The sequence below is a fragment of the Chlorella variabilis genome, assembly GCF_000147415.1.
Source record: "Chlorella variabilis unplaced genomic scaffold CHLNCscaffold_12, whole genome shotgun sequence".
Taxonomy (NCBI): Eukaryota; Viridiplantae; Chlorophyta; class Trebouxiophyceae; order Chlorellales; family Chlorellaceae; genus Chlorella; species Chlorella variabilis.
Genome location: NW_005435076.1, coordinates 1,086,818 through 1,105,984, shown reverse-complemented (window position 1 = coordinate 1,105,984; position 19,167 = coordinate 1,086,818). Strand labels below are relative to the sequence as shown.

At 69.5% G+C, this 19,167-nt stretch overlaps 7 protein-coding genes across 7 annotated transcripts in view; 4 read left to right on the top strand and 3 right to left on the bottom strand.

Moving 5' to 3' along the window:
- Positions 1-211: 211 nt before the first annotated feature.
- CHLNCDRAFT_134947 (hypothetical protein) lies at positions 212-5,721 on the top strand (the record flags this gene model as incomplete). Its single annotated transcript, XM_005847109.1, has 12 exons — positions 212-235; positions 429-512; positions 630-1,111; positions 1,312-1,438; positions 1,595-1,756; positions 1,933-2,627; positions 2,901-3,042; positions 3,216-4,056; positions 4,247-4,338; positions 4,493-4,660; positions 4,877-4,966; positions 5,113-5,721. 12 exons carry the CDS (start codon positions 212-214, stop codon positions 5,719-5,721), a joined length of 3,516 nt encoding a protein of 1,171 aa, XP_005847171.1.
- Positions 5,722-6,345: 624 nt separating this feature from the next.
- Positions 6,346-7,922, top strand: CHLNCDRAFT_23906 (hypothetical protein; the record flags this gene model as incomplete). Its single annotated transcript, XM_005847108.1, has 4 exons — positions 6,346-6,628; positions 6,773-7,223; positions 7,457-7,696; positions 7,766-7,922. The coding sequence occupies 4 exons, from the start codon at positions 6,346-6,348 to the stop codon at positions 7,920-7,922; spliced, it is 1,131 nt and encodes a 376-aa protein (XP_005847170.1).
- Positions 7,923-8,336: 414 nt separating this feature from the next.
- CHLNCDRAFT_134945 (hypothetical protein) lies at positions 8,337-11,537 on the bottom strand (the record flags this gene model as incomplete). The annotated part of the gene is made up of 8 exons (XM_005846907.1): positions 8,337-8,775; positions 8,968-9,082; positions 9,276-9,383; positions 9,500-9,553; positions 9,692-9,886; positions 10,029-11,038; positions 11,200-11,330; positions 11,427-11,537. 8 exons carry the CDS (start codon positions 11,535-11,537, stop codon positions 8,337-8,339), a joined length of 2,163 nt encoding a protein of 720 aa, XP_005846969.1.
- Positions 11,538-11,848: 311 nt separating this feature from the next.
- On the top strand, positions 11,849-13,365 carry CHLNCDRAFT_134944 (hypothetical protein; the record flags this gene model as incomplete). The annotated part of the gene is made up of 6 exons (XM_005847107.1): positions 11,849-12,082; positions 12,202-12,238; positions 12,344-12,610; positions 12,763-12,857; positions 13,032-13,145; positions 13,240-13,365. 6 exons carry the CDS (start codon positions 11,849-11,851, stop codon positions 13,363-13,365), a joined length of 873 nt encoding a protein of 290 aa, XP_005847169.1.
- A 386-nt stretch (positions 13,366-13,751) lies between these two features.
- Positions 13,752-15,649, bottom strand: CHLNCDRAFT_134943 (hypothetical protein; the record flags this gene model as incomplete). The annotated part of the gene is made up of 8 exons (XM_005846906.1): positions 13,752-13,785; positions 13,902-13,938; positions 14,112-14,245; positions 14,442-14,716; positions 14,855-14,976; positions 15,190-15,245; positions 15,397-15,443; positions 15,548-15,649. 8 exons carry the CDS (start codon positions 15,647-15,649, stop codon positions 13,752-13,754), a joined length of 807 nt encoding a protein of 268 aa, XP_005846968.1.
- Positions 15,650-15,795: 146 nt separating this feature from the next.
- On the top strand, positions 15,796-17,484 carry CHLNCDRAFT_35848 (hypothetical protein). Its single transcript, XM_005847106.1, has 5 exons — positions 15,796-15,958; positions 16,090-16,163; positions 16,305-16,406; positions 16,600-16,799; positions 17,043-17,484. The coding sequence occupies exons 1-5, from the start codon at positions 15,867-15,869 to the stop codon at positions 17,232-17,234; spliced, it is 660 nt and encodes a 219-aa protein (XP_005847168.1). The 5' UTR covers positions 15,796-15,866; the 3' UTR covers positions 17,235-17,484.
- A 259-nt stretch (positions 17,485-17,743) lies between these two features.
- CHLNCDRAFT_134941 (hypothetical protein) overlaps positions 17,744-19,167 on the bottom strand; it is a gene marked incomplete at both ends in the record, with an annotated part of 3,513 nt that continues 2,089 nt past the window's right edge. The window contains 5 exons of the mRNA XM_005846905.1: positions 17,744-17,779; positions 17,915-18,052; positions 18,253-18,348; positions 18,569-18,714; positions 18,951-19,125. Of these exons, the coding sequence (XP_005846967.1) occupies positions 17,744-17,779; positions 17,915-18,052; positions 18,253-18,348; positions 18,569-18,714; positions 18,951-19,125 (591 nt within the window). The remainder of the gene's footprint in view (positions 17,780-17,914; positions 18,053-18,252; positions 18,349-18,568; positions 18,715-18,950; positions 19,126-19,167) is intronic.

Below are 19,167 nucleotides of genomic sequence, written 5' to 3'. Positions count from 1 at the left end.
TTGTTGCAGCTGCGATCCGGCGTGTCATATTACCGGCTCGAGATCCATTCTACTTGCCATTCTACGAGGCTGGCTGCCAGGCGGTCAGCACAGCAGGAGATGGGTGGGCGGGAGCAGCCTTCAACTCGGCTGAAACGTCAGCCTTGAGCTTTTCTTCACCTCAGCAACGCCCTCAGTCCATTCCAACCGCGCACCGCGTCAGCACAGCCCCATGGAGGCAAGCCTCAGCGGCGGCGTAGGGCTGCTGCCGCCGTCGCCCCACCAGCAGGCTGGGCGTCAGAGCAACACGGCCCAGCCGTACATGCAGGCAAGTAGCGCAACGGTGCATAGTGCTAGGAGCAGCTGCATTTGAAGCGCAGCCTGAACAGCAGCGGCCTGCTCCTGCGCAGCTCTGCTGCCCAGCCGCCGCCGCACCCGCTCACCGCCAGACGTGCTGCCTGCAGCTGGCGCTCTACCTGGCTGGCAATGCCATCACCGTCGCCATCGGCCTGCTCATATGGAACCTGAACTCGGTGGGGCTGCCTCGGGGAGCATGCATGCCCATGCATCGCCGTTGCGCCGTGCTGGCGGCCTGCGCCGTCCGCCTTGGCCTCTCCTCATTCTGTGGCCCCCCACCTGCGTTCCCGCAGGTTCTGGCCGACTTCCGGGACAGCATGCTGTACGCCCTGCTGTGCTCCATCGCGCTGCGCCCCGTCAAGGACTGGCTGGTGGCCCACATGGATGCCAGCCTGGGCGACCCGCGGCGCAGCGTGGGCGGCGCGTTGGCCGCGCTGGCCGCACTGCCCCTCACGGCGGCGGTGGATGCCTGGGAGGAGGCGCGCGCGATACTGGCCAAGTGGCGGCAGGCGGTGCAGGAGGAGTTCCAGCGGCGGCAGGCCATGCTGCTGAAGCGGGGCGGCGGGGAGGGCGGCGGCGCGGCAGGCGCGGGCGGCGCCACCACGCCCACCTCGCCGCGCACGCCACGCACGGCGGCCGCTGCGGCCGCTGCCGCGGCGTCTGGCACGGCGGCCACCGCCCCCACCGCCGCCCGCACCACCGCGGCGGCCGCCATGCACACGATGCCGTCGCTGGCGGTGTATGGTCATGCGGCGGTCAAGGTGCTCAAGTCGCGGTGAGCGGGGTGTGGCACCCAGGCCGATGCATACCTACGGTGCTACGCAGGCGCTGGCTGCTTGCAGCGGTGCAGCAGGCAGGCAGGCAATGCTGCACTGGCGGGCACCCACCTCCAGCCAGCGGCTGAGGAGTTGATCGCTGACCGTGCGTCCCTTGCCCTTGGCTGGTGCTGTCGCCCCTGGGACGGGAGCGGTGCAGGCGCACCAGCAAGAAGCGGCGCAAGCAGCGCCAGCTGCTCCGGCAGCGCCCCCCGGAGGGCAGCAGCGTGCTGTTCCGCTGGCTCTTCCGCACCTGCGCCGCCTGGCTGGTGTGGGAGTGGGTGCGGGTGAGCGGGGCGCCCGCTGGGGCGGCCTGCGGCTGTGTTGGCAGCTGAGCAGCTGGCTTTGCCGGCCGCGCCCGGATGCCAGCTGTGCAGCAAGCCCACCAGCACCCCCTACCTACCCACTCGCCCCCGCCCTCCCTCCCCGCCTGCTGCCCGCAGGACTCGTGGAGCGCCACTGTGCAGCTGGTGCTGCTGGTGCTCACCGCCGTGCTGGCGGTGGGGGTGGTGCCGCTGCTGCTGCTCACCACCAACCGGTACCTGGGAGCCGCGGTCTTCTCGCCTGCCAAGACCCCCGCAGCCTCCACCACGCAGGCCAGTGGGGTGGGCGAATGTGGATGCAGGGCTGGTGGCCTCCCCAGGGGTAGACGCCAATGCTGCACAGCCCCGCACATCATGCTCAACTCAGCCGGATCTGCCTGCCTGCCCGGCTGCAAGCCACCGACCATGCCGCTTCCTTCCCCTGCCCTGCCCCGCCCCCTCCCCTGCCTGGCCTGCAGAGCGCAGCAGAGCTGCAGGGGCGGCGCGGCAGCCTGCAGAGCGTGTCACCCCCCAAGCGCCCCCGCTTCAGCCCCTTTGCCGAGGCCCGGCAGCGGCGGCGTGGCCCGGGGGTGCCGCCCACCCCAGAGTCGCCGGGAGAGGAGGCCGCGGGCGCGGCCCTCACCGCCGCCGACCGCTGGTGGGGGTGGTGGCGCGGCTGCTGGCGCGGCGCGCGCGCCGCCTGCGCCGGCGTGCTGGGCGTGCTGGACGCCGCGCTGCGCTCCGCGCTGCGCGCCAACCTGCACGCCCTCGTCTCCCTGCTGCTCATCCTGGGCCTCTTTGTGGGCACCACCGGCCTGGCCGCCTTCCTCAGCGTGCGGGTGGCACAGGAGGGGCGCGCCACGGTGCTGGCGGTGAGGGACGTCTTCCCCACGGCCTGGGCCGGCATGGCCGCCTCCACCCCGCTGCTGGCGGACGCAGCGGCGGCGGCGGGCGAGGGCAGGCGCGGCGGCGGCGGCGGCGCCCTCCCCGGCGCCGCGGCCGCCGCCGGCGGCGCGGCGGCGCTGGGCGACGGCGCGGGCCTGCCCTCCTGGGTGGCCGCCTACCAGGCTGAGGCGCTGGCCCTGGTGCAGCAGTCGCTGCCGGCGGTGGCCAGCTGGGCGGAGACTCAGTTCTACGGGGCTCTAGAGAAGCAGAACCTGACGTCGGCGCTGGGGTGAGCGCGCGGGGCGGGCGCAGCGGGCGCAGCGCGCGCAGTGCGCACAGCGGGCAGAGCGGGCGACGGGCTTGGTGGGAGGATCATTGCTGGTGTGAGGGTGTGAGGGCCGGGCAGCCCAGCATGCCTGTCCCGCTCACCGGCAGCCAGCGAGCGCCTGCCGGCCTCGCGCCACCCGCCAGACGGGCAGCCAGCCTCACCGCGCCGCCGCCTCACCGCGCCGCCCGTGCCGCCGCCGCGCGCCGCCCTCCTCCACCGCCGCCTGCCGCGCAGCGACATGCGTTTGCTGTATGAGACGATGCAGGGGCCGCGGCAGTGCAGCGAGCGGGAGCGGGAGAAGCTGCTGGTGGCGCTGGCCAGGGCTGAGGTGGCGCTGCAGGCGGCGCGCGACAGCCAGCGCCGAGCGGAGCAGCAGGTTGGGGTGGCGGCGCGGCGGTGGCTGCGGCAGGCCCAGAGCTGAAAGATCCCCTGCTGCGTGTTTGGGGGCAGGCGCTGCACGCTGCCGTCGCCTGGCGCTCCTCTCTGCGCCCCCGGTGGAAGCGTCTCACCTCTCACCTCCGCTGCCGCCACCTGTGCGCTGGCCTGCAGCTAGGGGAGGCGCGCACCCGGCTGCGTGCGGCTGTGCAGGGGCTGGACGCAGCGCGAGGTCGGGAGCAGCCGGCGCCCCGCCCCGTGCCCAAGTGCGTGCCTCGGGCGCCGGCGCCGGCCGCGGGCGAGGAGGCGGGGCCCGGCGGCAGCGGCGGCGGGTGTGCTCCAGAGGAGGCTGTGGCGTTGGATGGCCGGGTGCTGGTGCTGGAGGAGGGGGTGGTGGCGGCAGATGCGGCGCTGGAAGGCGCCAAGGCGGCGCACAAGGCAGCCGCCCTGCAGCTGGACGGTGCGGAGCGAGAGCAGCGCGCGGCGCTCAGCCGCCTGCAGCTGTGCGGCGAGGAGCGGCGCGGCGGGCACAGCAGCAGCCTGCTGCCGGGGCTGGCGGGGGAGGTGGGCGCGGGCCTGCAGGCCGCGTACGCCAAGCTGTGGCGCCGCCAGCTGCGCGAGGGTCTGGCCGACATGCGGGCGGTGGCCCGCCTGTGCGCCTCCGCCCTGCGCGGCATCGCGCAGCGCAGCGGCGACGCGGTGGCCGACCTCAGCGGTCTCCAGCGCCTGGCGCAGGCGGCGGCGGACCCGCTGATCGCGGCGGGGCGCGTGGCGGGGCGCCTGTTTGCCGGCTCTGTTGGATCCACCACGGCGGCGGCGCTGATGGGGGGCCTGGGCGTGCTGCGGCTGGGGGTGGGCGTGGTGAAGGCGGGCATGCAGCTGATGCTGTTCCTGGCGCTCCTCTACTACCTGCTGGCGGCGAGGGCAGACCCGCTGCTGGCGGCGGCGGGCATGCTGCCGCTGTCGGAGGCGGGCAGGCAGCGCACCGCCATGGCGCTGAACCGCGCGCTGGGAGGTGGGCGGGCACTGGGCGCGCATGGGCGGGGGCGCGTGGGTGGGGGCGGTAGCGGCAGGGAGCTGGGGCAAGGGTGCATGCTGGTGGTGCGTGCGAGCATGCCCGGTGCTTGGCTTGTACCTGTGCCTGCCCTTGTCTTCCTGCCCACCCGCTGCCCTGCCCCCGTGCCTGGCCCCCCCTGCCCATGCAGGCGTGCTGGTGAGCAGCATGAAGCTCATCGCCTTCCACGGCTGCTTCTCCTGGATCACCTTCCGGGTCATGAACCTGCCGCTCACATACACGGTACGGCGCATGCCTGACGCGATGCTGCCGCAGCCCCCGTGCGACGTTGCACTGGCTTCCTGCAGAGCGCGCCCAAGTGCAGGTGCCCATCGGCAATGCCGCTTCCTTCCGACTGCCCGCTCCCCTTCCTGGTCCCTTGCCTGCCCCCCTGCAGGCCTCGGTGGCCTCCGCCGCCTGCGCGCTGCTGCCCTTTGTGCCCACCTACGCGGTGGCGCTGCCTGGGTGCGCGGTGCTGCTGGCGCAGGGGCGCCTGCTGGCGGCGGTGCTGTTTTTTGCGCTGCACTTCATGGGCTACTACATCGGGGACACAGTCATCCTGGAGGTGAGGGCTGGGCGGGGTGGTTATGGGGCCTTGTGGCGGGGTGCGTGTCCGGGACGATCACGTTGTGGTGGTGGTGCTGGTGTGTTGCTGGTGTGCGGCGGAGAGCCCCGCTGGGCAATGGCAGTCGCAGTTGGTTGTCGGCTTGGTTGATGTGCTGTGACGCAGCCCTGACCTGAGCGCTCCAGTTGGCCCTCGCCCGCGCCGCCCTGCCCGCAGGACATCCCCGGCGGCCACCCCTACATGCTGTCACTGGGCATCCTGGGCGGCATCTACGCGTTTGAAAACCCGCTGCAGGGCTGCCTGCTGGTGAGGCGCTGGCTGGCCGCCCGCACGCGACGTGCATCACGCCGCTGGCGAGCCCGGGAGGCAGGGGATCACTGCCGCTGTCTGATGCGCCGTCTGCGAGTTTGTTTGCTTCCACCGCGCCCCTTCCCTCCCCCGCGCTGCTGCAGGGACCCATCCTGCTGTCCCTGCTGTCCGTGTTTTACAACCTCCACTCAGAGTTCATGGGCAGCGGCAGCGGCCAGGCCACGCCAGACGGCGGCGGGCCGCTGCACCGCCTTTGGAGCCTCACCCCCGGCACCATCAACCGGCAGCAGGGGCAGGGGCAGGGGCAGGGGCAGGGGCAGATGCCGGGGCGCCTGGGGCAAGGCGGTTCGGGAGAGGAGCAGGGCGGCGCTGGCATGTCTCCCGACCTGGCAGCCGGGCTGCACGTCAGTGTGCGGCCCCGCAGGGTGCAGCTGCCGGCCGAGGGCGGCGCGGCCTACTCGCCTGCGCGGCGCACCTCTGGGGAGGAGGGCGGGCGCAGCCCCGGAGCCTCGCCGCCGCAGCAGCAGGCAGCGGAAGCGCAGCGGCCATCCTCGCGGCAGTCGCTGAGCCTGAGCCTTGGGGGCGGTCGCGGCCGTGTCGTGCGGGACTCGCCGGGTGGCTCGGCGGCGGCATCGGCGGCGGCATCGGTGGCGTCTGATGGGGAGGGCAGCGGGGAGAGCGACAGCGGTGCCAACTCCTTCAGCTTCAACCCCAGCCTGCACCCAGAGTTTGCCAAGATGCATCACGACTGAGGACTGTTGTTGTTGTTGTTGGGTTGCGCTGTTCTGTTGGCTGGCTGTAAACCGCTTGCCGCAGGCAAGGTGGCGGCACAGGCAGGGCTGGCAGCGGCAGTCATTCTTGCTCCCCTCCGACTATGGACCTGCTCACAGCACTGTGTATGCAGCGCCATTTCTCTCTGTATTCTGTAGTCGGGGCTCCCTGCATGGCCATTCCGCTCCGCCCACGCTGGCGACGCTGCGCAGAATTGAGTTGTCCTGGGCCCAGCTATTGAGCGCATGCATTCCAGCTCCGCATTTCCGCATTGCAGCTAATCTGGAGCGCTCACAACAGGCAAAGGCCGCCTGGACTCGGGGCGCGAGTGCAGCTTGATCGCGCCTCTTGCTTTGTGCAGCCTGCAGCAGACCCGTCGGGGTGCCATATATCTCCCAAGGCCCCCGGTACCTAGCCAGGAGGTAGGCAGCGGTGGCGTGCCCATCGCACCCACCTCCACCCCGCCCTGAGCTTGGGCCCGGGCCCTCGGTTGTTGGTCACATGCATGCATGCCCGATGCCAGCGGCACCCCTGCCCTCAGCACCACCCCGCCTGCCCACCCTGCTGGCCGCCACCCGTCCCGCCCTCCTGCAGGGCGCGGCAGGATGGCCGCCTTTGGCACGTCCATTCCGTTCGGCTCCGCGGCCGCGGCCGCCAACACCAACCCCAACAAGGACCTGGAGGTGCCCAACGCCCCCTCTGACGGCATCAGCAGCCTCAGGTTCAGCCCCGCCAGCAACCTGATGGTAGCCACGTCGTGGAGCGGGCAGGTGCTGTGCTGGGACGTGCAGGCCACCACCGGGCAGGCCATCCCGAAGGCGGCCACCACGCTGGACAAGCCGGTCCTGTGCAGCGCGTGGAGCGCGGACGGCAGCACGGTGTTTGCAGGTGGGGCTGCCCCGCCGTGGGCTGTGAGGGGACCAGGGCGGCCGCTTTGCCGGACCGTGGCGAGTGCCAGCCGGCCCGCCGCCACCTGCGCCTCAACGCCCTGCTGTACCGCACCCTGCTGTACCGTCCCCTGCCGTACCGCAGGCGGGTGCGATAACGGCGTCAAGATGTGGAACCTGGGCACCAACCAGCAGCAGCAGGTGGCGCAGCACGCCGCGCCCGTGCGCCACTGCTTCTTCATGCGCCAGATGAACATGCTGGTGACGGGGAGCTGGGACAAGACGGTCAAGTACTGGGACCTGCGCAGCCCCACCCCGGCGCACACGCAGCCCATGCCGGAGCGGGTGTACGCCATGGATGTGCGGGATGAGCTCATGGTGGTGGGCACCGCGGACAGGCAGCTGCAGGTGTTCAACCTGGGCACCCCGGGGCAGGTGTACAAGTCCCTGGCCTCGCCGCTCAAGTATCAGACCCGCTGCATCGCCTGCTTCCCCGACAAGACGGGATACCTGCTGGGCAGCATCGAGGGGCGGGTGGCGGTGCACCACGTGGAGGATGCCCTGCAGTCCAAGAACTTCACCTTCAAGTGCCACAGGTGAGGCGGCAGGGGGGTGCGCGGGTGGTGGGGTGGGCAGCGGTGGGCAGCGGCGGGCAGCCGACCGCCCCAGCAGAGGCTGCAGGGATCCCAGGGCAAAGGGGGCTGGCACGAGGGGCGTGGCGGGCTGCTTGCCGTCCCCGCCGCCTGCGCCTTTGTGTGCCGGGGTCCTGCCCAGCGCCCCGTCGCCCTGGCCACCCCTGCCCCCTCCCCTGCCCTCCCCTGCCCTGCAGGGAGGGGCAGGACGTGTATGCGGTCAACCACATGGCCTTCCACCCCCAGTTTGGCACCTTTGTCACCGCCGGCTCCGACGGCGCCTACAACTTCTGGGACAAGGACTCCAAGCAGCGCCTCAAGGCCATGGCTAAGTGCGGCATGCCCATCCCCTGCGGCGACTTCAACAGGCGCGCGCCGGCGCCGCGGGCGCTGCGGCTGCAGGGCCGGCCATGCACGCGCCTGCTGCACCTCGCCCAGTGTGTCTGGGGCGCAGCCCCTGACCCCCCACCCCTCCCGCCTGTGCCCGCCTTGCGCCCTCCCCGCAGGGACGGCAGCATCTACGCGTACGCGGTCAGCTACGACTGGTCCCGCGGCTACAGCGAGTACAACCCCACCACCGCCAAGAACCAGATCTTCCTGCACGCGCCGCAGGAGTCGGAGGTGAAGGGGCGCACCCGCCCCGCCGCGGGCGCGCGGCGGTGATGGCAGGCGGGGCGACCGCCCCCCAGCCATGCCCCTTCTCCAGCCCCTGCTCGTCTCTCTTTGCCTGCTCGTCTCTCTCTGCTTGCCCTGCCAACTGCAACCCTGTTGCAAACCCCTGCTCCGACTGCCTTATTGTCTCTCCTCCACTGCTCCCCCATGTCAACAACTCAACCTCAAATCAGTGTTACAACAACCAGCTGCGGCTGCGCAGGGGGCAGCCTGCGCGCGGCTGCGGGCACCAATCAGTAAAGCCAACCCAGAAAGCCAGTGTACAACGAGAGAAAAGTAGAGTGGTGGCAGAGTAACGTCCGATCAGCGTATGCTGGCGTCTGTCTAGCCCCACCCCGGGGCCCAGTGGTCAATGCAGGTCCAGTCAGTTCTGTCAACGAGAGCGAGAGGCGCAGCGCTGGCGCCTCACCGCCGGCCCCTACGCTTGCTGCCTGCTGCCTTCTTTTTCATGGCCTTGCCCTTGGCTGCCGGCACCCTGGCTGCTGGTGCCTTGCCCTGCCGCCTGCTCATTGGCTGCGCTGCCGCCTGCTGGCGGCGGCTGGACTGCCGCCGACCCTGCTGCTGCTCCACCTCATGCTGCTCCTCAGTTGCTGCGGGCTCCGCCGCGTCATCTGCCACCTGCTCCTCCTGCTCCTCCTCCACGTCAGGCTGCTCCTCCTGCACCACCTCCTCCTCCTCTGCCTCCCACCCCTGCTCCTCATCTGCTGCACCGCCCAGCATCTCATCCAGATCGTGCGGCGTGGGGGCCCGCTGCCGCTTGGCTGGCCGCCGCCTGATGTCTGTCACGGTCTGCCAGGGCGTGTTGGGCACCTTGTGCACCACATTCCTCACTGTTGGCATTGTCCTGCACCATGGCAGCACCAGGAAGCAGCACGCGTGTTGGGCAAGAAATCTGGCTGCGTCAATCGGGCATTTTAAGCCCAAAGGCAAAAGCTGGCTAAGCTCATTCATGCGTAGCAGGTAAGCAGCCAACAAATGCAGCCAGCCAGCCCCACGCAGCCAAGCACTGCTGGCTGCATGCGCCGCTGGCACGCACTGGTGCTGCCGCCCAAACTCCTGCCTCTCGTTGAGCCACCACTTGAGCGGCCCCTGCCGAGAGCGACAGCTGCGCCGCACGCCAGGCAGCACCTCACGCCGCCCAATGGTGGGATCTGCGGAGGCGAGGCAGGAGACGGGTGTCAGCAGGCCAGGGTCTGGGCTCAGGTGCCGCGAAGGCTCAAGCAGGCAACAAGTCCCGTCTCAAATACACAAGCACGTTTGTCCTGCTCCCTGTAATGGATGCTGCTTCTGGGAGCAACCAGCAGCACTCCCCGCACACCACCCTGCGCGGTAAGTAGCACGCACCAACTGCCAGGCTCTTGCGCTTGAGCTCATTGCGAAGGCGCACACCCGGGTCTTTGGTGGCCTTGCGCCGCACGCGCTGCCGCGCTGCCGCAGAGGGCTCGGGCAGGTCTGCATGGGCAGGATGCGGCGGTGGAGCAGGTCAGCACAAACACAGTGCCTCATGACAAGGCCTCACAGCGTCAGTCCCTATGGCAGAACATGCAGGCTAAAAAGCCACAGCACACCTGCATCAAAGCTTGGCTCCTGACCATGTACATCCAGGGCGTCGTAGTCGCCGCCTGCTGGGAGTACGCACACATGGAGGGATAGCATGAGGCGCACACATGCATGGGCCAGCAGCAGCAAACCAGTGCTGCCGGCGCACATGCGCCTCTATCCATACGCAGCCTTGGTACTGCTAGCACCACGATGCGTACCTGCGTCATAGCCGCCATAAGCGCCCTCATTGTCCGCCTCTGCCGCGGGCGCGGCTGCCTCCGCAGCCGCCCGCTCCTCAGCGCCCAGGCTGGCACCCGTCTGCACACACGCATCCTCCATGTGCGCTGGCGAGCGGCCAGCCAAAAAGGGGAAGCTGCCAGTGCCAGCAGCCTGCGGTGCCGAGGGCGACGGAGCTGCACAGGCAGAGGCACCGGCGGGCAGCTGAGGGCCAGGTGCCAGCACAAGAAGAGCATGCGCGGCACGGTGAACACTTTGGTGCCACGCCAGGCGCTGGCAAGAGGCAAGCAGCCATTCTCGCTGGCCCATGCCACTCACCGCCATCCTCGTCGTAGTACCCGCCATCATCTGCAAACCCAAAGTCGCCATTGTCGTCGTCATCAGCAACGCCCTGCTCCTCATGCTGCTGCTGCTCCTCCTCTGCCAGCTGCTGCTCCGCCTCCTGCTGCCGTGGCGACGGCTGTGCAAAGCCGGCAAAGCCCGCGTCGGCATCGGTGGGCTGTGGCACGGCAGCGCCATCTTTGCTGCGCCGCACCCCCTGCTGCACCAGTCCCTCCACCGGAGAGTCCACAGACCGCTGCGCCTGGTTGCTGCACACGAGGGTGGCGCCGGGCAGGCCCAGCGGGCGTGGCCCGCCCAGCGGCGGCTGGAACGCCAGCAGGCGCTCCGGGATGCCCTCTGTGGGCGTGAAGCCCGCTGGGGTGCGGGCGGGGCGTGCCGAGCGCGACACAGTGGCAGGAGGCTGCTTGCCGCGGGTGGCCAGCAGCGCCAGGCGCTCTGGCACGCCCTCCATAGGCGTGTAGCGCCCAAACAGCGAGGTGGCCGGCGTCTTGGCCTGCCCACGCTGGCTGTCTGGCCGCTCCTGCTGCAGGCCGCCTGACTGGGGCTGGCCGTCCTGCTGACGCAGCAGCGCAGCACCCGGCGTGGCGGCTGTGGATGCCGGGGCGTCGGCGGCGGCAGGCTGCACTGCCGCCCGCGCCTGCTGCTCAGCCAGCACCCCCTCCTCCACCTCCCATGCCTGCTCCTCATGCTCGCCATACTCAAGCAGCTGCTCATCGCCAGCCTCGCCTGCTGCCTGCCACTCCATATCCTGCTGCAGCAGCTGGTCAGCACCAGCCTCCTCGAGCAGCTCCTCCTCCTGCTCCTCCAGCTGCAGCGGCAGCAGCGTGATGGCAAACTCGCGGCTCCGCGGAAACCGCCCCGTGCCTGGCCGCAGCGCTGCCTCCATCAGTGCGCGGCGCTGCGCCTTGGCCTGCTCCAGCAGCGCATCTTTGAGAGCCTCGGGGTCCACCTCCACCTGCTCCTGGGGCTCGGGCTCCGGCTCAACTCTGCGGGCCACCAGACAGCGGGCAGCCGCCAAAATGTAAGCGCACAGCGTCGACCAGAAGAGGAAGCATGTTGGCAGGGATGGGTTCGCTGTGGCTGCTCGCTAGGTGCAGCATGCTGTAAGACTCAAGGTCCACGAACAAGCCAGTAAGGGCCCACCCACCTCCACTTGATGGTGAAGTAGCGGCGCTGCGGGCGGCGGCCGGAGCCGGCCCGCGTCTGCAGCCCGTCGGTGCGGGGCTTCTGCGGCACGGTGGACCCCGCGGGCACGTTGACCGGCTTCTCCCCCAGCACCTGCACGCAGCGCGGGGGCCGAGCTGCGCTCAGCTGACGGCCTGGGCCAGGGTGGTTGCTGCCGTCGGCACGCCCCGCCCCGGCGCCCCGCCTCACCCTGATGTACTCCCGCAGCGCCCCCGTGTTGGCCGGCGAGCTTTGCTGCCGCACACGGTGCTCTATGTTGGGCATCAGCTGCTCCAGCTCGTCGCTCTCCAACTGCGCCATTTTGGGCGCGGCCAGAGGGGATGGGGCGGCCGCGGCTGTGTAGCTGAGGGCGAGACAGGGCCGGAGCAGGCCGGCAAATCGAACAGGAGCTTTCCTAAAATCCCACGTGGACAGCTCCTCCGATGTGAACACAGCTCCTCGCGCATCTTTCGCGCATTTCGTTGCCACATTCGTTGCGAAGCTCACCTGGTCAGCCGATCTCACTTGGTGGAGGCACGGTAGCGAGCGCTCCACGCATCAGCATGTCGGCCGCTTTGCAGCATGCAGCTCCGGGCGGTCCCCTAGCCGCTACCAAGTCACGGATGATGAGGATGCACAGGCCTGCAGCGCCCCTGCGGCACTCAGCACAACAGGTGCGGTGGCAGCGGCGCGCTGGGCGCGGCGGCGGGCCGGCCGAGTCCAGCGGCAGCGACGAGGAGGATTTCTTCCAAGAGGAGGGCAGCATGGAGGAATTTTATGACGCCGACGATGTGGGCTACGAGGAGGGTCGGCCCGGCGATGGTGACTCGGAGATGCGGCTCTACCTGGACAGCGCCAACGTCAAGGTGCGGGGCGGGGGTGCGGCAGCGGAGCAGCCTTCTTGCGTGTCGCTTGTGGCACTTGGAACGTCCAGGACCAAGGCATCGATGCTGGGATGCCCAGCATGCGGTGCGTTTGGCTGCAGGAGTGGGAGATGTGGGCCGAGACGGGCCTGTTCTACGGTAGGTAACAGGGCTGTGGCTCCCGAGTGTGCTGCCGCGAGTGTGCGCAGTGCCTGGCCGCTGGCCGCTGCGCGTGTGCCCACCAAGCCGCCACCGCTGCCGCAGGCTTCACCACCAACCCCACCATCCTCAAGCGCGACGACGTGAGCTGCAACATCGCCAGCATGCGCCACCTGGCGCGCGAGGCGTTTGCGCTCAAGGTGGAGGAGCTGCAGCTGCAGGCGTGGGGCGCCACGGCGGCGGAGATGTACTCGTGCGGGCTGGACCTCATGGACATCGACTCCCGCATCCTGGTGAAGCTGCCCGTTACGCTGGAGGGAGCCAAGGCGGCGGCCAAGCTGGTCGCAGACGGCGCGCCCGTCACGATGACGGGTGCGTGGGTGGGTGGGTGGGTGGGTGGGGCAGACGTTGAGGTGGAGGCCATGCTCAGGCGCCAGTATTGCGTCGCAGCGATGCCCGCAGCCCCGCGTGTGGACCCAGGGCTGGAGGCCTGACCTGGATTCCGGTTGGCCCCTGCCTTGCAGGTGTGTATGCGGCGCACCAGGTGGTGACCTCGCTAGCACTGGGGGCAGCATATGCAGCACCCTATGTGGGCCGAATGACGGATGCCGGGAAGAATGTGAGGCCCCCTGTGCACAGGGATTGCTGGCAGGCTGTGCTGCTGATTGATTGCCTGCCGCCAGCCAGAGACTTGCCATGCCTGCTTGCCTATTGGGGACCCGGTTTGCGACCCGCATGCTGGCTGCCTTCCACAGCATAGGGCTGTGCTGGCCTTCCGGCTGGCCTGCTGCAGGGGATTGAGGAGGTGATCAGGATGCAGGAGGTGGTGGACCAGTGCACCGAGGAGGGCGGCATGCGGCTGCTGGTGGCCAGCATCCGGTCTGCGGACGAGATTGCCGAGCTGGCGGTAGGGGTGAGGTCGGCCGCTCCAGCGCAACGCACTGCTGCGTCTCCTGCCCTGTGGGTGCGTCCCTAACATCGCCTGCGCATGCTCCATGCAGGGCTGCAACACCTTCACCATCTCGCCCGCAGTGGCACGGCAGCTGTTTGATGTCGGCCTGACCAACGACGCAGCAGTGGTTTTCCAGCAGCATGCAAATGAGATGGGGGCCAAAGACTCGTCATGAGACGCCACGGATGTGAACTGGAATGCGCTTTGCTTTTTGGGGGCCAGTTTTCTGCCGCAACTATGATTCTTTCCACTGTTATGGCCACCTCCCTACTTGGCTCTGTCAGCCAGCCATGACCTTGCCCAAGAGGTGATGTCGGTTTCAATTGTGGCGCGCACAGTGATAAGAGCAGAAGCAAAACGGAGAGTGGTATACACCAGCAATACACACAGGAGGAGAGTTCTTCTCGATGACCAGCAAAAGACCAGTCAAATGTGGGGGCCGAGCCGCATGGCGCTTCCAGCAGAGCGCCATGCCCCCTCCGCCACCAAGCGGCACCACAACCTCAACGCCACCGGGGCAGGGAGGAAGGGAGGGGAAAGGGAGGGGAGGAGGTTGCTGACCTAGAGGGAGATGAAGGGCACGCTCACGCCGTTGCTGCACAGGGAGAGGGGAGGCGGGGGGCGCGGGGTGAGCCAAACATGCGCCAGAGAGCACCACAGCAAGCACGGCACCAGGCGGGAGCAGGGGCAGGGAAGAGCGGGGAGGCACACCTGATGAAGTTGACGTGGGTAGGGTCCGAAACGTGGTCTGCAGCAGGCGAGGCAGGGCAGGCACAGAGAGACATGGTCAGCTGGGCCAGATTCTGGGACGCCCGCCGCATGCGTGGCCCCACAAGCCGCCGCAGCAGGGAGATCTGCTCCCCCAGCAGCATCCACCCAGCCGCTCTGCTACCCCCCGGCGCACCCCCCGACCCCACGCACCAATGAGGTTGTCAATGGGGCCCTTGCCGGTGGCGCAGTACTGGGCGGCGAAGCCAAGGAAGCCGATCATGGCAAGGCGGCCGTTGCGGATCTCGTTCCACTTGTACTTGAGCGTCTGCTCGGGGGAGCCGCGGCTGCGGGGCGGGGCGCAGGGGGGCACAGGGGTGGGGGGGTCAGCGAGGGCGGTGGCTGGGCGCAGCCATGCCGTGCTTAGCACAGCCGCAGGGCTGGCGAGTGCTGCATGGTCGGTGGCTGTCCCGCAGCGGAGGTACAGCAGGCTCAGGCTGCCAGGCAGGCGCTGCCAGCGGCCGGGCGGCGGGGCGGGCGCACCAGAGGCCCATGGGGTCGAAGAAGCGGCCGCCCACATAGGGGCCGCCCACGGTGCGGCCCTGGGGCCCGCCCACGCCCTTGAAGTCCTCGGGCAGGATGCCGGAGCCCTGGCTGCCGGGGTTGCGGATGTCGTTCAGCCGCTTGAACTCGGCAAAGCCGCTGAGCACGATGGTGGAGTAGACCAGGGCGCCAAAGGAGACGTTGGGGTTCTTCTCCATGTACACCTTGCCCGCCTCATACCACTCGGGCACGTCGGCGCCGCCCGCGTGCAGCAGCTGCGGGGCGACGGCGGGGGCGGGAAGGTGGGCTCAGGGCGCGCGCCCGGTGGGGCAGGCCCGGCTGCAGGCGCGGGCCGGAGGCAGCTGCGTGTGCTGCCAGCCAGCCGGCCAGGCGCCCCCCACTCCCGCCCTCACCGAGGTCAGCAGGATGCCGGCGCAGCCAGTCATGGCCAGGCGGCCGTGGAAGACCTCGGCGTGCACGTTCCAGGACAGCTGCTCGGGGGAGCTGCCCAGGCCCAGGGGGTCGAAGCCGTTGTCTGCAGCACCCAGGCAGGCGGCGCGGCACAGCAGTCAGCGGTCTGGATGCAGCTGGGCGCGCTGGGCCGACCCAGCCCTGCTGCAGCGTGGCATTCATCGCCCACGCCCCCTGCTGCCTGCCCAGCCGCCGACAGCCGTCCTGCCGCAGCTACAGCCGCCGGCTGGACTGGCGCCGCCAGCCAGCGTGCACACGCCCACGGCGGCAGACGCACCGCCAACCAGGCTGCCGTCCAGGTAGTCGGGCACCACGGCAGTGTTGCCGGGGAACCTGCAACCCAGCAACATCGGGAGAACGGTCAGGCACTGCCTGGCAATCTACATTGAAGGAATGCATCGCCCGTGCAAGGGTGAAGTGTGCTGCCGCGCCGCCGCCGCGGTCGGCTCCCGCAGGTCGAGCAGCAGGCGGCAAAACCCCTCACCAGAGGTCGCGGTCGGCAGCGGCGGCCACCACGGCGCGGCGCACGGCCTGCACAGCGAGCAGGGGCAGGCAGAGGAGGTGCGTGGATGCCCTGCATTGCTGGGTGCGGCCTGGGCGGCTCCCCCGGCCGCTGCGCCCCTCCATTCGCCTACCTTGGGGCGCACCGCCGAGCTGACGCGCAGCTGCTTGCCGCTGAAGGCCGAAGAGGCCTTGCTGCCGGTGCAGGTCATCGGGGATGCGACAGCGGCCGCCATCTTGAGCTGGGGCAGGTCTGGCGATGTCTGGGTGGTGGACAAGGCGCGGATTTGGCGGTGGCGGGCCCCCAAGAGCGCGCAGCGGAGGTTTGGGCCGGCCTGGAAAGCGAAAACGATAAGATCCGGTCGCCTCACCCTGACACCTAGCGGCGCCCCCGGCCGCCCTCGCCACTCTTGCATCCCCCAGGTCGCTTGAGTCACCCATCAGCCCGCAGCTATGGCCGCCATCGTCGCCCCCAGCGCCACCGTGCGCGCCACCTTCAATGTGCAGCGCCCCCGCGCTCGCACTGTGATGAAGGCGGGCAACTGGTGCGCAGGCCAATCGGGTGGCAGATGGAGGAGCCATGGAGCGACAGAGGCGGCACGCGGGGGCAGAGCGGTCTGCCGGATGGGCCAGCCCAGGCCATGACCCTCTCCCCCTCGCACCCACCTTTCTGCAGGCTGCCCGGCAGCGACACCCCCGCCTACCTCGAGAACCTGCCCGCCAGCTACGGCTTCGACCCCCTGGGCCTCGGTCAGTGCAGCCTGGCTTGCGCGCGATATCGGGCGGCGGCGGATGGGCCGGGCTATGGCGAGCGCCGCCTGTGGCTTGCCGGCGCCTGCAGGCAGGCCCCATGCTGATTGGTGCATGCTGTGGTGTCCCGTGTGCCTGCAGCCAAGGAGGCCCCCAGCCTGCAGCGCTTCAAGGAGTCTGAGGTCATCCACGGCCGCTGGGCGATGCTGGGCGCCGCCGGCGTGCTGGGCGTGGAGGTGCTGGGTGCGTGCCAGCCTGGATGCCGCAAGCAGCAAGGCTTGCCGTCCGCGCTCCTGTGCTCCAGTGCAGCCCGCAAGCAGCGGCAGCGGTCGCGCGCTGTGCCGCAGCGGCGGGCAGCGCGGCGTCCCCCTCGAGCGCTCGAATCGGGCGCGGCCGCAGACCTCCCACCCTGCCTCTCCCCCCGCGTGTGCTGCAGGCTACGGCAACTGGTACGACGCGCCCCTGCCCCTGGTCCAGGGCGGCAGCGCCACCTACTTTGGCGCCTCCATCCCCTTTGACCTGGGCACCCTGGCGGCCATCGAGTTTGCTGCCATGGCTGGCGCCGAGTCGTTCCGCGGCGCGGCTGAGCCCGAGAAGCGCGTGTACCCCGGCGGCCCTTTCGACCCCGCTGGCATGGTGAGCCTCTTTTGAGGGCCTGCGCGGAAGCAGGCTGCAGGGAGGCGACGCCGTGCCGGCCGAGGGGTTGCCAATGCTGCTGCGCGGCAGTTCGAACGATGCACCGCCTGGCCAGGCGGCCCCCATTGCACAGCAGCAGGCCTCAAAACACTTCATTCCGTCCATAATCCACTTTACTTACTTTACTGCGACTTTCTACTATACTAACTGCCCCCGGAACTGTCCCCAACACGCTTGCTGCAGTCCAAGGGCAACCAGGATGAGCTGCGGACCAAGGAGATCAAGAACGGCCGCCTTGCCATGATCGCCTGCCTGGGCTTTGTGGCCCAGCATGCCGCCACCGGCGCCAGCCCCCTGGAGGCCCTGGGCGCCCACCTGGCTAACCCCATGGTTGCCAACTTCGCCACCAACGGCGTGTCCCTGCCCCTGGCGTAAGCAGCAGCCAGCGTCCCCTGGCGGGGCCCCTCCCCCGCCTGCCCCTCTTGTGTGGCGGGGAGCCCTTGCTGAGCGCTGGCACGGCAGCGGTCTGGCCCGGCCAGCTTCCGGCTGGTGTGCGGGTTTTGGTCTCTGTGCGTGTGTGGTCTTGTATTTTGCTCTCTCCCTTGCTCATTGCTTCCCTGACTTCACCCCACCTGAGAAGATCAACGCTATCGCTACCTGCCTGTAAGCACCACCATTCGTGAAACACGTGAACCCGCCCCGTCGTGCAAACAGCAGTCAGCAGGAAGAGGGAGCACGAAGCAGGGCTGGTCTGCTGCTGGTTTCGGTTGGCCAGTGGGGCTGGTCTGCTCTGTTTTCTGTGCAAGTCCAGAGGCGGTGGAGTGGATGCGTTAAAGAAATGCAGGGTCGAGGAAGAAGGCTCTTCCCACATGCAAGCGGTCACAACCAGCAGCAAGCCCGCAGCAGGCGGCGCTGCAACCTTGCCAGCAGCACGTGCCCTAGCTTCAATCGGCCCACACGTGCTCTGCGCACTGCCAGATCTGCGTCGCACAAGACGGGAGACAGACCAGAGGTGCATCAGGCAGGCAGCGCACAAGCGCAGTCGGGCGCACTCGGGTGGCAGAGCAAGCTGGAGTGTGTGCGCCCCTCCACCCAGCCACCACCCAGCCGCCCACCTGCAGGATGTTGTCCTCTGCCACCGAGGCCACCACCCACTCGTCGCTGCCGTTCCAAGCAAAGTCGGAGATCTTGGCGGTGTGGCCGCCGTGGATGAAGAGCAGCTCGGGGGGGCCGTCCTCCGCGTCCTCGGGGGTCTGGCGAGAGGCGAGGCAAGAGGGGGTGTGGGGTTGAGAGGCAGCGCGAGGGTGGCTGGGCGAGCGCAGCAAAGCGTGCTGCTTCACGCACCGTCAGGAGGGCACGAGTGCGGGCATGAGCACCCAAGCGTCTGATGCCGGCCCCCGGCCCCGCACCCCCACAAAACACACACACACACTGCCCACACGCACACACACACCTGCTCGTCTCCGATGCGCGACAGGTCCCACACCATCAGCCGCCGGTCGGCGCCCGACGACGCCAGGATGGTCTCGTTGTGCGGGCTCCACCCCACCTGCACACGCAGCCGCAGCGCCAGGGCGGGCGGGTGAGGTGGGTGCAGGCGCAGCGGCGGCGGTGAGGTGGCAAGCCGGCGGCGCCGCTGGCAGCCGCCACCTGGGCTGGCGCCTGCCAGGCCCCCAGCCTCGCTCTCCCTCCTCCCCGGCCCACCCTCGGCCCCATCCTCCGCACCCCTGCCCCTCCTGCCAGCGCCGCCGCCGCCGCCACGCCCGCACCTGGAACACCTCCTCGTCGTGCCGCTCGAAGAGGTGCAGCTTGGAGGTCATGTTGCGCAGGTCCCACAGCGCCACGGTCTTGTCCGCGGAGCCGGTGGCCACCACGTACTCGTTGAAGGGGTTGAAGGCCAGGCAGTTGACCTCGGCTGCGGTTGTGGTGGGTGGGTGGGTGGGGAGGAGGGGGGAAGGCAGGAGGGTGGTGAGGGGCCAGGGGCAGAGGACGGTGAGCAGCACAGGGATGCGGATGGGGCGTGATGTGGGGCGCCAGGTCAGAGGTGTGATGGGGCGCCGGGTCAGAGGAGCAGGCCTTCATGGGCGGCGGAGGAGCAGGTGGGCAGGGGAGCAAGGGCGCTGCCCCTGCCACGCACCCGCACCCACCCACCCGTGTGCGCCTCCACCTCCTTGTCCTGGGCAGCGGCGTGCGGCTTGCGCAGGTCCCAGATCACCAGCTTCTTGTCGTCGCCCACGGAGCCAAAGAGGTCGGCGTGGCGCGGGTGCCACGCCACATCCTCCACCACGCCCAGGTGGCCCTGGAAGATGTGCAGCGCAGGCAGTTGCTGCAGGCGGGGGGGGGGGGGGGGGGAGGAGGGGGGAAAAAA